The sequence below is a fragment of the Balaenoptera musculus genome, chromosome 3 (assembly GCF_009873245.2).
Source record: "Balaenoptera musculus isolate JJ_BM4_2016_0621 chromosome 3, mBalMus1.pri.v3, whole genome shotgun sequence".
In the NCBI taxonomy this organism is placed as follows: Eukaryota; Metazoa; Chordata; class Mammalia; order Artiodactyla; family Balaenopteridae; genus Balaenoptera; species Balaenoptera musculus.
In genome coordinates, this window is record NC_045787.1 from 37,095,951 (window position 1) to 37,113,106 (window position 17,156).

A 17,156-nucleotide genomic window follows, 5' to 3' on the forward strand; every position below is an offset into this window, starting at 1 on the left:
GATGCAGAAAAAGCTTTTGACAAAATTGAACACCCATTTATGATAAAAACTCTCCAGAAAGTAGGACCTCAACATAATAAAGGCCATATATGACAAACCCACAGCAAACATCATTCTCAATGGTGAAAAACTGAAAGCATTTCCTCTAAGATCAGGAACGAGGCAAGCATATCCACTCTCACCACTATTATTCAACATAGTTTTGGAAGTCCTAGCCACGGCAATTAGAGAAGAAAAAGAAATAAAAGGAATACAAATTGGAAAAGAAGACGTAAAACTGTCACTGTTTGCAGATGACATGATATTATACATAGAGAATCCTAAAAATGCCACCAGAAAACTACTAGAGCTAATCAATGAATATGGTAAAGTTGCAGGATACAAAATTAATGCACAGAAATCTCTTGCATTCCTATACACTAATGATGAAGAATGTGAAAGGGAAATTATGGAAACACTCCCATTTACCACTGCAACAAAAAGAATAAAATACCTAGGAATAGACCTACTGAGGGAGACAAAAGACCTGTATGCAGAAAACTATAAGACACTGATGAAAGAAATTAAAGATGACACCAGCAGATGGAGAGATATACCATGTTCTTGGATTAGAAGAATCATTATTGTGAAAATGACTATACTACCCAAAGCAATCTACAGATTCAATGCAATCCCTATCAAATTACCAATGGCATTTTTTACAGAACTAGAACAAATCATCTTAAAATTTGTATGGAGACACAAAAGACCTCGAATAGCCAAAGCAGTCTTGAAGGAAAAAACGGAGCTGGAGGAATCAGAATCCCTGACTTAAGACTATACTACAAAGCTACAGTAATCAAGACAATATCATGCTGGCACAAAAACAGAAACATAGTTCAATGGAACAAGACAGAAAGCCCAGAGATAAACCCACGCACCTATGGTCAACTAATCTATGACAAAGGAGGCAAAGATATACAATGGAGAAAAGACAGTCTCTTCAATAAGTGGTGCTGGGAAAACTGGACAGCTACATGTAAAAGAATGAAATTAGAACACTCCCTAACACCATACACAAAAATAAACTCAAAATAGATTCAAGACCTAAATGTAAGACCAGACACTATAAAACTCTTAGAGGAAAACATAGGAAGAACACTCTTTGACATAAATCACAGCAAGATCTTTTTTGATCCACTTCCTAGAGTAATGGAAATAAAAACGAAAATAAACAAATGGGACCTAACGAAACTTCAAAGCTTTTGCACAGCAAAGGAAACCATAAACAAGACGAAAAGACAACCCTCAGAATGGGAGAAAATATTTGCAAAGGAATCAATGGACAAAGGATTAATCTCCAAAATATATAAACAGCTCATGCAGCTCAATATTAAAGAAACAAACAACCCAATCCAAAAATGGGCAGAAGACCTAAATAGACATTTCTCCAAAGACATACAGATGGCCAAGAATCACATGAAAAGCTGCTCAACATCACTAATTATTAGAGAAATGCAAATCAAATCTACTATGAGGTATCACCTCTCACCAGTTAGAATGGGCATCATCAGAAAATCTACAAGCAACAAATGCTGGAGAGGGTGTGGAGAAAAGGGAACCCTCTTGCACTGTTGGTGGGAATGTAAATTGATACAGCCACTATGGAGAACAGTATGGAGGTTCCTTAAAAAACTAAAAATAGAATTACCATATGATCCAGGAATCCCACTACTGGGCATATACCCAGAGAAAACCATAATTCAAAAAGACAGATGCACCCCAATGTTCATTGCAGCACTATTTACAATAGCCAGGTCATGGAAGCAACTGAAATGCCCATCGACAGATGAATGGATAAAGAAGATGTGGTACATATATACAATGGAATATTACTCAGCCATAAAAAGGAACGAAATTGAGTTATTTGTTGAGACGTGGATGGATCTAGAGGCTGTCATACAGAGTGAAGTAAGTCAGAAAGAGAAAAACAAATATCGTATATTAACGCATATATGTGGAACCTAGAAAAATGTACAGATGAACCAGTTTGCCAGGCAGAAGTTGAGACACAGATGTAGAGAACAGACGTATGGACACCAAGAGGGGAAAACCGCGGTGGGGTGGGGACGGTGGTGTGTTGAATTGGGCGATTGGGATTGAGTGTATACACTGATGTGTATAAAATTGATGACTAATAAGAACCTGCAGTATAAAAAAACAAACAAAAAACAAAAAAACAACTAATATTAAACTTTCTTTGGGTTATTTGTATGGAAATATGTTAATATAAATGTTTCAGACATTACATGAAATTTATAAAAATCTTATATGTTCTGGTATAATGTTATAAGTCATAATTCTAGTTATTACTTTAAAATGTATATCTCAGAAATAACTAAATTTCCTTGTCAATTGCATTATTATGAACTTTCATCAAATCTTTAACCGTGGTCATTTTTAAGTCTTTTGTTATTTACAGACAGTTCTGAGTGTACTCTGATGCTTTTCAAAAATGTTCCTATAAAAGGGTTTCATATTCAAGGAATTCATGGAAAAGACTCTGACAAGTACAGGTTTCTGGTAACTGACTATACTGCTGAACTGAATGAATAAGCATTTTCAGAACTCTAATGGAAAACTAATGAATTCATAAAAGTGCTAATAAAAGATCAAGATGAAAAAAAAATTAATTACATGGGACTGAGTGAACTGATGAGGATGATTATAATTTTTGTGACTTTCTGTTTGAATAAAAAAAAAAAGAAAAAATCCCACAAGTACTCAGAGGCAAAAAATATACAAATCAATTTTCACTGCAAAGTAAAGGAGCTGTTACAGTGGAGGATTACTGGACTGAATGTCAATATTATGACAGTATGAGTGTGTTTCGTGTGTGGTAATTGAAATCATTGTTGCTTTTGTTGAGGTCATCCATTTACAATGCTTGGTGTCAGTTTATTTATCTTTTGTAAAAATATAATACAGTGTGTGTGTGTGAGTTGTGAGCAAAAAAAAAAAGAAAAAAAAAAAGAGTTTGTATAAGGATTACAATTTAAGTATAAATTAGAACAATTTCAATCAGGGGACCTAATTACCTCTCCTTACCATAAAAAGAAATGAAATCGGTTAAAGGTTAAAAAGAAATTATTGTTTCCAGACCCATGTAGTATATGGAGCAGAAAGAACAAATGCAATAGTAACTTTACATATTATTATAAAACCTAAGAATAAAAAGGAAATAGCCCATTCACCACGTACTGGATTTAATAAGAAAAGGCAAGAATAAAGCAAGTAATACTTTGACACACCATGAGCTAAATTTTAAAATAATATACACATGTTTTTATAATAAAAGTTTTTTATAATAAAAATTAGTTCGGTTCAGGGCTTCCCTGGTGGCACAGTGGTTAAGAACCTGCCTGCTAACGCAGGGGACACAGGTTTGAGCCCTGGTCCGGGAAGATCCCACATGCTGCGGAGCAACTAAGCCCATGGGCCACAACTACTGAAGCCCACACGCTTAGAGCCCGTGCTCTGCAACAAGAGAAGCCACCGCAATGAGAAGCCCTTGCACGGCAACCAAGAGTAGCCCCCGCTCGCCACAACTAGAGAAAGCCCGAGCGCAACAATGAAGACCCAATGCAGCCAAAAATAAAAAAAATAAATAAAAAATAAAAAAAAATTAGTTTGGTTCAATTTCCTCAGTCTGCGGCTACCCCTTCAGGGCCATTTGTAGACCCAGACAGCACTCTAATGGAGGAACCAATATAAGAAAAGTGGAAGCAACTCTAGGATCTAAGAGAAAAGGTTGACCATACGTACTGAGATATTAACATAACAACTATATTTTAAGTTCCTGAAAAACAAGACAATAAGTTTAAATGTCAAAATGTTAAAGGCCTAAATTAGGCTGAGTCACGGAACATCATATTTTGTTTCATTTCTCTTATGGTAAAGCTAGTTTTCTCACTAGACACTGGAAGCGAAGGCAGCAGAAGTCTGGGCAGTGGTCTGGACAGAAGTCCTTGGTGATCTCAGTTTTAAATTCCCTCCTCTCATTCAACCGTCCAGTTTTCCAGTCCCAGAGAGGAAGTTAGTCCTGGATTGGTCATATTCCAGGGCACAGATTGGGTCTTGTTTTCTAGGGCTGGGAATTTGGAGATGTAAATAACTCAGCCTCATGCTCAGCATGTGTCTTCTGGTTCCAGAGGGTATATCCTCCTATCTAGAGTAGTACGTACCAAATTGAGCTTGGACTGTGAAAGAATAGATGACTCTGCTTTGGTTTAAGGTTAGTAAGACCTAACTGAGAAAAAAGAAGCCATCTAAGGATTTCAGCGAGGTTTGTGGCCAAGGCTGGCCAATAATAAGATGTTACTTTTCTTTGGTGTCTCTGTTTTGTGTATATTTCCACATTTGAGATTTGTTGTGAAGAGGAATGACTGGACCAGGTGAGAATGGAGTTGTTCTTGGGTCTGCTGACAAAACACTATTGGCTTAATAGCACTTTCTAATCATACTTCATTCCAATATTCCCAGCATCTGGTGTGGTTTTATTACTAAATGAAGTATGAGAACACACAAGCACTTGAGGGATAAAGTCCCACTTGGAAAGATCAACCCTACTTTAGGAGAGGCCTCAACTAAAGGCCTGCAGATTAAGTAGAGATTTGAGCTTGGCTAAAATAGAGATTCTTTTCTGAAGCCACAAGGTTCCTTCCAAACCTCCAATGGAGCAGAGCCACCCTTCTTGAGTTCCACATGGAGAGGTACAACATGTACATATTTGGCACTGCTTTTTGATAGTGTGGCTCTGGTGCAGTACTTCTAGAGCCAGGCTAGGCTCCCCTTAAAACAAACACTGCTTTGAAGGCAGACCGCAAAACTGGTTTTGTTGAGCACTAGTTAAGGGCACAGTTTCTGCTTTCCCAGCTTATGGATCTCCCAGATATCTGTGCTGTTTCTCAATTTCAGCATGCTTTTTTCTGGAAATCATGCTTCAGCAGGGAAATGTGTGTTGAAATATGATCAAAATATTGAAATCCACCCACAAGCTAAGAATCAAAAGTAGAAGAAAGGTAACATTTGAGGGGGAAAACATGCCAGAAGATACATTGGTCTGCAGTAAGCCTCTAAGAGGCACAGGCTTGGGAAGCATAACAGGTAGCTGAAGGGTGCTTTTCAAGAAAATCTTGGGTATTTTGAGGTTTGGGTGAGGAACACATGGGGGTATGCTATTAAACCATCCCAGTTAACTGTTAAGATTTGGGTACAAACTGCAGATAACTGACAGTGACTGAGGGATGCCACAGGGAAACAAAACCCACATTCTATTTTCTTTTCATCTCTTCTGTTTCCTTGACTATGCCCTAAACTAATGGCCAAGATGACATTAAACACTGCTCTATTATGCTTTATATGGCTGATAACAGTGGAACATTAATTTGTTCAAACTTCTCCAGAGGTAACAGTTGGTTCTGGGCTTCTGCTTATGTTTAGAAATATTTATGAATAGGAGGACAGTGATAGAGCATTCTAATGTGTCCTTTTGACCTTTTGGAACTCTGGATAAAGTAGGACACACAGAATCTTGGGGTTGAAAGAATTCAAGTTTAAAGATGGTGAAATTGCTGATTCAGACTAGTGTCTAGGAAGATGCGTGTCTAGGAACTACTCAGTGAAAGTGAAAACCCTATGGAGTTGTAAATCTTAGAGATTTATATTTGCATATTTATGGACTAGAAAACATTAGCCTGTGTCATTTTTGGCTCAAGGATGTTTAGGTGTTATCAAATTAGGAAAAAGATTCTTCCATATAGTCAAAGACAGCTAACTAGGTTTTAGCACTGGGGTGTGAAGCTTAAGTTCAAACTGATTCTATTACTCTGCTCTTCCATTTGACTCCTTGGATGCTTCCCAGTGAGGACAGATGGCTGGGCCAAGGCAGGTTTCATAGCACTTGGTACTATCAGAATCTCACCATGTCTTCCAAGAAGTTCTATGTCCTATTACTTATGCTTAACCAACTAAGTTTCTGCATCTTTTTACTAAGAGATTTTAACATTGATGGTTATTATAGAAATTTTCAGCATCTACCTCAGAATATTTGACCTACTACTAAAAAACATTGCAGACCATCACCCATCTTTCTTGGTGAAAGGCCGTCAGTGACATTAGCAGTTGCAAGCTTCCAGTGTGACTTTTGCTTTCTCCCCTGTACTGTCATCAACAGCCAAACACACAAAGTCAGCAGGTTTTTCCACACTGTACTAATCAGTGATGTTGAGGCCCTTTTATAATCTTGCAGTAATAAATCAACCAGTTCCCATAAAGGCAGAAGGAGGGACTTTGCTGATAAATTGTTCTGAGGACTCAGGCTCATGCACTTTAGTTGACTCATGTGATCAATAGCAGAATTTTTTTTTTGGCTCAATTTTAAAGGGAGGATAAAACAGGCTTTTCATCCACACTCAATTGAAAAGATAATCCTCTTCTTAGGAAAAGCCATAAGCAATCCATGTGGAGAAAGAGTAAAATAGGATATTTGTTAAAAAAAAAAAATACACCATTCTAGAAGCCTTACAAGATCTAATTAAATAATAACTAAAATATGAATTGTTCTGCAGATGCCTTTAAACTGTACTCAAATGAAATGATTCCTCCAAGCAATATTCAACTTAGATAAATTAAAGAGAATTATTATTTTACCAAAGAAAATCTGGGAGGGCCCAACTTATTAATTGTATAAAAATCTTTAAGATATAGTACATACTTAAAAGTTACATTGTTAAGTGGGCATTTAAAACAAATAAACTGAACTAAACTGCTTTAAGAAAACTATAAAAAGCAAAAAAGCAAATATTCAGTGGCTCTTTGCATTCCTCAAGCACCTGATTTCAAACCTAGACCTTGTGTAGGTGCTTCTGACACCAGCCAGCATCAACCTAGTTACTCAAAATAGATACAGATCAAGAGGCCTTCTTTAAGACTACTTGGCATTAAATTTATTAGTACACTGAAAACTAAAATGCTTCTGTTAATCTTCACATTAGAGACTAGACTAGAATGATCACTTCCAAATAATAATTTAAGTAATTTATCATAACAGTGCTAATAAGAAAAAGTGTAATATATTCGATATTTAAACTTTGAACAGGCATGACTAGTACATATTTCTAGAAAACAATGCTATTTAGAAGAGGGGAAAAAGCAATTTTTAAAGTTGAATCTCTTGGAGGCACTTTGAGCCTCAAGATTTGATGAGTATTTCCTCAAGACCTGTAGGCCTTCTTTACACATTTAAAGGAGACACATAAAATGTGTACTAGGATTGTGTTTGTGTGTGTGTATGTGTGTCCATGTGTTTAGTATCTGTTAGTTCATTAGGATGGCCAGGCAGGGGCAAGAGAAAAAGACTGAGGAAAGAAAAAGAAAAGGGAAGGTAAGAAAAGGAATAAGGGAAGGAAATGTATATGATATATCTATCCTTCACTAGGTTAAATTTGGCAAATGGAGGAAAGAAGGTTAAAAGAGAATGTACATGATCAAAATAATCAAAAGATGATAATAGTTTCTGCCTCTGCAGAGACCAAAGTGCATAAATACAAGGATTTATTATATTTACCCAGTAGGAATATTTATAAAACCACATGAAGGAAATGAGTCTGAGTGCAGAGGGACTATAGGGAGGGATTAAGGAGGGGACCATCTTAAACCATGGCAATGATGAATCAGGCCATTCTGCTATTGATGGGACTGTGGGGATAGAATTCGTATTTTGTCATAGCAGCTAGCTGGATTTCACAATTTTTAGGAAAAAGTAAACAATTTCTCATGTGTGCTGGGAAATTAATGTGAAGCAAAGCCCAAGATAGTTAATATGGCAACAGACTGCATTTCCCAAATACCAGCAGGGACAGTGACATTCACTTATCTATCAGAGAATATGGGTTTTTTATGAAGATAATTACCCAACTTGAACAACGTCTTTATTATGAGATTAAGACCTTTAAAGTTTTGGTTTAATGATGGTAAGAGTAAAATACTTTGAGTTTATTTTTTCCTATGGGGGAGAACTGTGGATTACATTCTGGGGTTTGTCCTTACTTGATGAAATCAAAAGCAGGCAACCTTTGTGCATCTCCAAATTATTTTTAAATTTTATGGGTTCCTAAAATCCCAAGTCCTGGAGCCACTGATACAGAACACCAAAGCATATTCTCACAGTCTAGGAGTGCAATAACTCAGACACCTAGAGGAGTATTATAAAAGGTCTGAGTTTGGAGGGCTAAATAAATAAATTCAAGAAACTGCTACAAGAGAGGTACAAATAACCTGGCAGCCTGGTCTTTCAAACTAAAACCTGTGTTTTAAACTGGGGGAGGGAGCACTGGGAAGACACAGTGAAGCTCCATTTTCAAGGTCACCACTTATGATTCAATAGAAAGCACATGATGCCTTTTTTCAGCTGTATTTTTAGTATTGTAATAATAATTTTAAAATTTGAGGATTTATTTGTTTATTTTTTACCACAACAATTATTTTGTGAACACAACAGGATTTTAGACGATGGCATAAAATCCAAGACCTTTACATAATGGTAAAGATTTATTTCAGCACAAAAACTAGATATTTTCTTCCCAACAAATTTGAGGATTTAGAATTCTAAGAATATAATGCTAAAGTTATTACTCTACAAATTATTAGTACTGACCTTTGAAATTAAATGTGCCCCTTTGTTCCTTTTTCTCCTCAAAGAAACAAGAATAACTTCCCATTTGTTCGCTATTAACGATGGTGAACCTAAAGATAATTTAAGTTATTAATACAGGCTTAGTTCTCAAAAAACTCTCCTTAATGAAAATGAAAGACTCAGCCGTTAATCAAAATTTAAAGATGAAAAAATTTTGTAAATGTGCAAATTAGAACATTAGCATAACATTCAAGTGACAGCAAAGGAAAGAATGCTCAGTCAGGAAAATATTTAGAATTTAATTTCATCTAGCCATACAGGTTAAAATTTTGTTTACTCACATGTATTGGGTATACAGGATGCTTCCTGTTGCATTGATGAGATAATTATTCTCAAGTAGTTCATCACCTTTTCTCCAAGTCACATTTACTGAATTCAAATCTCCAGATGTCGTGAATTGGCATGTGAGTTCTATATTAGAAGGTCTTTCTAAAGTGATATTTTTTTCGACTGGCATATTGGAATGTTCTATTAACCACAAAAGAAAACAAACAAACAAAAAGATGTTGTAAAAGTTACATTTAGGGGAAATCCAGGATATAAAAAATAATCAACAATAGGGCTATATCAGCAGTTTCCTAATGTAACAACAGTGCTATATCAACAGTTTCCTAATGTAATATTCCTTTGAAGAATTATTCCTCTGTAACATATATTTAGTTCCCTTTATTATTTTCTTTCATAGGCACAGCTGAAGAAAAGTTTTGTTACAACAGTAATGGAATCACAGAAGCCTAACGCTGTGATCTTAATCTGCTTCAACTCACTAGCTGACAAGGATATAGGGGGAAGAGTACTGTTTAAAGAAGTGCCATGTGCTCTGACAGTGTAGAAACAGTACAACCGTAGAAACTAACAGAAACTAGTCAGGAGAGAAAGGAGTGACTGTTTCAGCTCCTTTCAGTAATCATGTTATTGGTAGTTACTGCAAGAAAGTTTTGTGTGTAATGTAGGTTTGTGTGATATACTAATTCTATCATTCCCAGTCTTCTTACTCCTTAAGAATTTGTAGGGATGGGATAAAGATACAGTCGTGAGACAGAAGAATTTAAATAAACATCTTGCAGTTCTGAATTTTCACTGCATTTTAAATATCAGTACAAAGCCATTAGGTGATATATCTATATATAAATATGTAGATATAGATATTGATATATATATCCAACTTAGAGCCAGCTTTTTAAAATTTTGAACAGTGGTAAATAAAGAAAAAAATAACAAGTAAGCACACTGCTCTTCCTATACTAAATGTACCACTGGTAACTAAATAATAAAGGAAGATAACTTTCTCTTTATAGAATTCCAGCAAATAAATGAAGAAATCATAGACATACAGTACAATGATGCAGGAAACCCTGGTGAATCATGAATCCAGTCATTTTGCATCAACTACTGCAATCAAAAAACAGAATTGTGTGTCTCCTGAAGAGGAACACCCCACTACCTAAGAAGTAATCTTGTCAAAAAAAAAAAAAAGTAAAGTGGAAGGAGGCAGAGCATGGGCTCTAGGCACTCAGGCTTCAGTAGTTGTGGCACGTGGGCTTGGTAGTTGTGGCTCGCGGGCTCTAGAGCACAGGCTCGGTAGTTGTGGCACACGGGCTTAGTTGCTCCGCGGCATGTGAGATCTTCCCAGACCAGGGCTCGAACCCGTGTCCCCTGCATTGGCAGGCGGATTCTTAACCACTGCGCCCCAGGAATATACACCTATGTAATAAAACAATTTTAAAAAGCAAGGAAGTGACTATACAAAAATCAGAACAGTGATGCTTACTTTTAATGGGAAGGAAAGGGCTGTGTTTGGGAGAGGGCACTGCATTATATAAACACATTTCTCCAGCTCACGCTCAATAGTATAGTATCATTAAAAGTAGAATGCAGAGCCAAAATGTAGAAGGAAAAAAACCAGAACTTAAAATAGCATAACATCACTTTTAATTACATTTAAAACTTCACAAAAATGCTTCCTTAAGCAATGACTACGTGCAGAGTTTTGCCAACAGTGGAGTACAACTAGTGTGAAGTGCTTTGTGAGCACATGCTTGAAATAACTGCTCGTGTAATTCCAAAATTGCTGAATTGAATTTTATGCCCAAAAAGGAAAACAAAACAAAACAAAAACCCTAGCTATGGGAAGACCTTAACAAAATTCAATTATACAGGGAAAAAAAATTGAGTCAGTAAAACTGAAGGGATTTATACATTTCAGCATATGTACGTGCAGAAATTATACTAGGTACTAGTAATAGGAGAAAATGTTTCAAGATCTGCTGTATTTGGTTCTGAGCTTCTGTTTTCTATAAATTTTCCTCACTTCATCTTTAGCTCTATGATAGCCTTAAAACAGTCCTGTCTGCTGTCTGTCAAAGAAACTTACTTCGTTAGCCAATTTCTTAAGAGTTTTCTACACACAGTCTCTGTCCTCACCCACGTTCTCATTTCAGTACAGCATATTCTAGTATCTTACCACATTACAGAAAGTGCTTTCTCTTGGGTTAAAAATGGCCTATTTAACCTGATGACCTCTTTTCAGAGCTCACGTTTTGTTTGATGTCTCTGAAATATCAGATGTTGCCAGAGACTACCTACTCCTAGCAGTTCCCTTTACTTCGCTCCTATTTCATGATCCTAACATTCCGCTAGCCACACCAATTCTTCCAACTACGCCTAAATGTTGGTCTCCCTTGGGACTTTGCTCTCTGGTCTCTTTACTTTTCTGTTTGACACTCCCATGTTGGATTCAACTATTATTTCTAATATCCTTTATTTGTAAAACTCTTGGCTCCATTCAAGACTTCCTTCTTGATCCCCAGGCCCACAGCTCCAGTTGCCTGCTGAGCATCTAAACCTAGATATCCCAAAGTTTCTTCAAACGCAGAATATCCGAGGGAGGCGCATTAGCCTTCTCTTCTCCTGACCCCTAAGACTAAATCACATCCAGTAGAATTCAGTCGATTCTTACCTCTGAAACGTCAATCAGATTTGCTCAGTTGTCTCCAACTCTTCTTACTGTAGGGCTTTGATGGGGTTGAGAACACGCTACCCCCAAAATATGGCACCTTGGTATACTAAATGTCTTAAGCTGAAGGAGTTTGTGAAAATAGCAGAAGCAGAAAGGTCACTCTGACATTCCCCCTGCGCTTCTCCCCTGAAACAGGTCATAAAACCTTCATGAGAGAGGTGCCTTCCCTATACCTGGGGGAAAGGAGCATCCTTATCTCCAAAGACAAAGGGACACATAGAAGAATTCTAACAAATAGGACTTGCTACATTTCCCCCAGTTTATTACACTTATCTCATACTCTGATCTATCATATTCTCCCAGGACTCTCCACTCTTCATCAAGCCTAGCATAAAAATACTCAGATTTAACTGTTTCTTTGGGTCTTCCTCTCCTTATGAAGGATGCTGTGTCACATAAAACTTAAATTAATTTGTATGCTTTAATCCTGTTAAACTATGTTTGTCAGTTTAACTTTCAGAGCCAGTTAGGGACTCTAAGAGGGTCAAGGAAAACTTTTTCCTCCCCTACACCTTCATTACCTTTCACCAGGATGAGAAAAATGACTTCCTAACTTCTCTTGGCTACAGTTTCTCCTCCTCTACATGTTTTTATTTAACACCACCAAAGTTGTCCTTCTAAAGTAAAACTCAGATTATTATTCTACTCTGATTAGATACCTTTCATTTGCCAAAAAAAAGTATACTTTTTTTTTTTTTAATTCGTGGTAGTAACACGAGACCTACCCTCTTATCTGTAGGCACAATGTTGTACAGTAGATCTCTAGAACTTATTCACCTTGCTTAACTGAAACTTAGACATTTGACTAATACCTCCCCATTTCCCACTCCTCCCCAACCCCTGGCAACCACCACTCTATTCTTTGCTTCTGTGAATTTGACTGTTTTAGATACTTCATGTCACAATAGCCAAGATGTGGAAACAACCCAAACGTCAGTGGATGAACGGACAAAAACAATGTGGTATATACAAACAATGGAACATCCCTCATCCTTTAAAAAGGGGAAATTCATTTGTCAATATGCCACAACATGGATGAACCCCAAGGACACCAGGCCCAATGAAATAAGGCAGCCAGAGAAGGACAAACACTGCACGACTCCACGCATGTGGAGGGGTCTGCATTTTTGCAGTCTCTGCTCATAGTAGTTACAGCCATTCTTGGTACTGCATGGCTCCCTTGAAGACTGAACTGGTTTGGTTTATCTCCCTGCCTCGTGTATGAAAGGAAAGCTTAGCTTATAAAGAAAGAAGAGGCCTCAGGAGGTCAAAATGCCTAGGACACGTGGTAGATGGACCATCACTCAACTCTACAAAAGACTCTTGCACATCTGGCAAAACTCTGCTTTAGGAATAAAATCTTTGTAGACGTCTGTGAGTCTCCTCCCTAGGTCCGAGCTGAGCTGATTCCTGCTGGATGCTGCTCAACCCAAGTCTAACTCGTGCAGGGTTCCCCTGCTCAGAACGAGGAGGCCCAGGCCTCGCTCCAGGGCATGGAGCTGTAAGAGGCTCCGGCGGTCGGAGCACCCAGAAAAGGCTATTTGACTCTTGCATTATTTCTTTGGCACCTGGTGAGGCTGATGACAAACTTTCCTGGGGAGAACTGGCAGGGAGATGTAGCTGCATTATCACCCCTAGCAGGAAACAGTATAGAGATATTTACATTTCAGAAGGTGATTCCAGGGCACCATGCTCTTCTTGGTGATGTGGTTCACTGGAGCCTCCTAAGTTGGAATATGAATTATTCCCCCATTTCACAAGAGAGCAGCCCAATGTCAGGGGCTCTGTGCCTCAGGTTACTTACAGGGCAAAACAAAGTATATTTATATTGGACACCTCAGTTTCCCCATTTATAAAATGGGACAATACATATTTCATAAGATAGTAGAAAGGATTAAATGAACTATCATAAGAAAAGTATTAGTAATATAGTAATTGCTGAATAATTACACACTTCCTCCCTCTCACCATTTATCTCACTGGGGAGTATAACAAAAGTTATCATGTTTTGTTGCTAAAAGTTATACATTGATTATATCATTTAATCTTCACAGCAGTTCTACAGGGTAAGTACCATTATTCTCATCACTATTTCATAGATGAGAAAATTGAGGCAAAGAGAGGTCGACTATCTTGCCCAAAATCATGCATCAAGATAATAACAGCAGAGAATCTCAAATTTAGGTGTGACTGAGTCCAAATTCTCACAACCAACTCTCAAAGATATGAAACGCTCATGACAGTGAAATTAACTTCTTCATCGCTTTCAAACTACTGAACCAAGAATTTAAATGAAAGAAACCATTAAAAGAAGATGAAACAAATTTATAATTTATCAGTGTGATGATAGATGATGTGATCAACGTTTTTTTAATTTAAAAAATTTTTTCTCTTCCAGTTTAATTGAGATATAATTGATATACAGCACTATATAAGTTTAAGGTGTACAGAATAATGTTGTGATTTACATACCTTATGAAATGATTACCACAGTAAGTTTAGGGACCATCCATCACTTCATATAGATACAAAATAAATGAAAAATAAAAAATATTTTTTCCTTGATCAACATATTTTAAACATATTCATACTTTCAACTAAATGCTTCTATTAGAACTGCAATGTAACCTTTCTTCTTGCCAAGCCATCCTCCAAGCCCTAATTGTTATCTCACTGTTTTTTATACTTTGCTGGTGCTTCTGCAGCCTGATTTCCTTCCTGTCAGGAAACCACAAGCATCAAAAATACGTAGAAAGTTTTATCCCTAACACTAAAATATTTTTTGGTTAGCCAGAAAACTAATGTGTCCATTTAACTCAATGGACAATGTTTCAACTTCCCCAAAACTCCACAACTGCAATGCATTTCTGCTGTTTTAGAGTGTTATAAAAACTTCCATGACATCTACATTTCCAATACCATACCCATTTGCTTGGTTTCTGAACTATACTTTTAAAAAGAATGTTCTTTAAATCATACAGTAATTTACCTCTGTCTAAATACTCTCTTAAAAATTTAAGGGTAAGCTGGGACAAAGTGAGAGAGTGGCATGGACATATATACACTACCAAATGTAAGATAGATAGCTAGTGGGAAGCAGCCGCATAGCACAGGGAGATCAGCTCGGTGCTTTGTGACCACCTAGAGGGGTGGGATAGGGAGGGTGGGAGGGAGGGAGATGCAAGAGGGAAGAGATATGGGGATATATGTATATGTATAACTGATTCACTTTGTTATAAAGCAGAAACTAACACACCATTGTAAAGCAATTATACTCCAATAAAGATGTTTAAAAAAAAAAAAGTATATGGACCTTTCTTAACATCAAAAACACAAACAGGGCTTCCCTGGTGGCGCAGTAGTTGAGAATCTGCCTGCTAATGCAGGGGACACGGGTTCGAGCCCTGGTCTGGGAAGATCCCACATGCCGCGGAGCAACTAGGCCTGTGAGCCACAACTACTGAGCCTGCGTGTCTGGAGCCTGTGCTCCGCAACAAGAGAGGCCGTGACAGTGAGAGGCCCGCGCACCGTGATGAAGAGTGGCCCCCCGCTTGCCACAACTAGAGAAAGCCCTCGCACAGAAACGAAGACCCAACACAGCCAAAAATAAAATAAAATAAATAATAGAGATAATGTTACAAATCTCATAAAAAAAAAAAAAAAAACAAACCACAAACAACCTGATTAAAAAATGGGCAGAGGACCTGACAAACATTTTTCCAAAGAGACATACAGATGGCCAACAAGCATGTGAAAAGATGCTCAACATCACTAATCACCAGGGAAATGCAAATCAAAAGCACAATGAGATATCACCTCACACCTGTCAGAATGGCTATTGCCAAAAAGACAACAAATAGCAAGTACTGGTGAGGATGTGGAGAAAAGGGAACCCTTGTGCACTATTGGTGGGAATGTGAATTGGTGCACCCCTTACAGAAAACACTATGGAAGTTTCTCAAAAAATTATATATAGAATTACCATACGATCCAGCAATTCCACTCCTGGGTATCTCTCCAAAGAAAACAAAAACACTAATTCAAAAAGATATGTGCACCCCTATGTCCACTGCAGCATTATTTACAATTGCCAAGATATGGAAGTAACCTAAGTGCCCATTAATAGATGAATGGATAAAGAAGATGTGGTGTATACATACACACACACACACACACACACACACACACACAATGGAATATTACTCAGCCATAAAAAAAGAATGAAATCTTGCCATTTGCAACAACATGAATGACCTAGAGGGTATTATGCAAACTGAAATAAGTCAGACAGAGAAAGATAATTACTGTATGATTTCACTTATATGTGGAATCTAAAAAACAAATGAACAAACATAACCAAACAGAAACAGAGTCACAGATACAGAGAACAAACAGGTGGCTGCCAGAGGGGAGGTGGGTATAGGGTTGAGAGAAATAGGTGAGGGAGATTAGGAGGTATAAACTTATAGTTATAAAATGAATAAGTCACAAATATGAAATGTACAGTGTTGGGAATATAGCCAATAATAATGTAACATATTTGTCTGGTGACAGATGGTATAGACTTAACTATACTTATAGTGATGATCATTTTGAAATATATAGCAATATCTAATCACTATAATGTGCTCCAAGAACTAACATAGTGTTGTGGAATCAATTATACTTCAAAAACAAACAAACAAACTCATAGAAAAAGAGATCAGATCTGTGGTTACCAGAGGCAGGCGTGGAGGGGAAGGGAAACTGGATGGTGGCCAAAGGGTACAAACTTCCAGTTATAAGATAAATAAGTACTAGGGATGTAATGTACAATATGATAAATATGATTAACACCTGCTGTATGTTATGTTAATACTGTATTGAACACTGGAAATATGCTAAGACAGTAGATTTCAAGTGCATTCTTCACATACAAAAAATGATAACTGTGAGAAGATGATATGTTAATTAGTTTGCTTGACTGTAGTAATATATATATCCATATAGTTATGTTGTACATCTTAATTATATACAGTGTTTATTAAAAATTATATATATATATGGAAAAATTTAACTATAATAGATACCCTAAGTCAAATGAGATCTAAATCATCACAGGTGACAACAGAGTATCATAAAAATACTAATTCTCCCCCAAATTAATCTACAGATTCAGTGAAAAATCAGTCAAACTCCAAAGAGTATTTTTTATGGAACTTGATTACAAACAAAAAACCCACATGAAAGAGTAAAAGTCCAGGAAGTAGGGAAAGTTATTTTTTAAAAAAAGAACAAAAGTATAATGTTTCAAAAATTAATATTAATTTGTTAGTGCTGCTAGAAAACACCTAGAAAATTAATGGAATAAATAAGAATTTTTCAGAAGCAAGTTGGAAACTATTAGTGCATCAGGAAATCAAT

At 36.9% G+C, this 17,156-nt stretch overlaps 1 protein-coding gene across 3 annotated transcripts in view; it reads right to left on the reverse strand.

The window, feature by feature from the left end:
• Window positions 1-17,156, reverse strand: part of EMB (embigin) — a 49,017-nt gene that overhangs the window by 16,155 nt on the left and 15,706 nt on the right. For all 3 annotated transcript variants that reach the window (XM_036845476.1, XM_036845475.1, XM_036845474.1), the window contains 2 exons: window positions 9,016-9,202; window positions 8,696-8,784 (listed from right to left, as the gene is read on the reverse strand). In XM_036845476.1, the coding sequence (XP_036701371.1) occupies window positions 8,696-8,784; window positions 9,016-9,202 (276 nt within the window). The remainder of the gene's footprint in view (window positions 1-8,695; window positions 8,785-9,015; window positions 9,203-17,156) is intronic.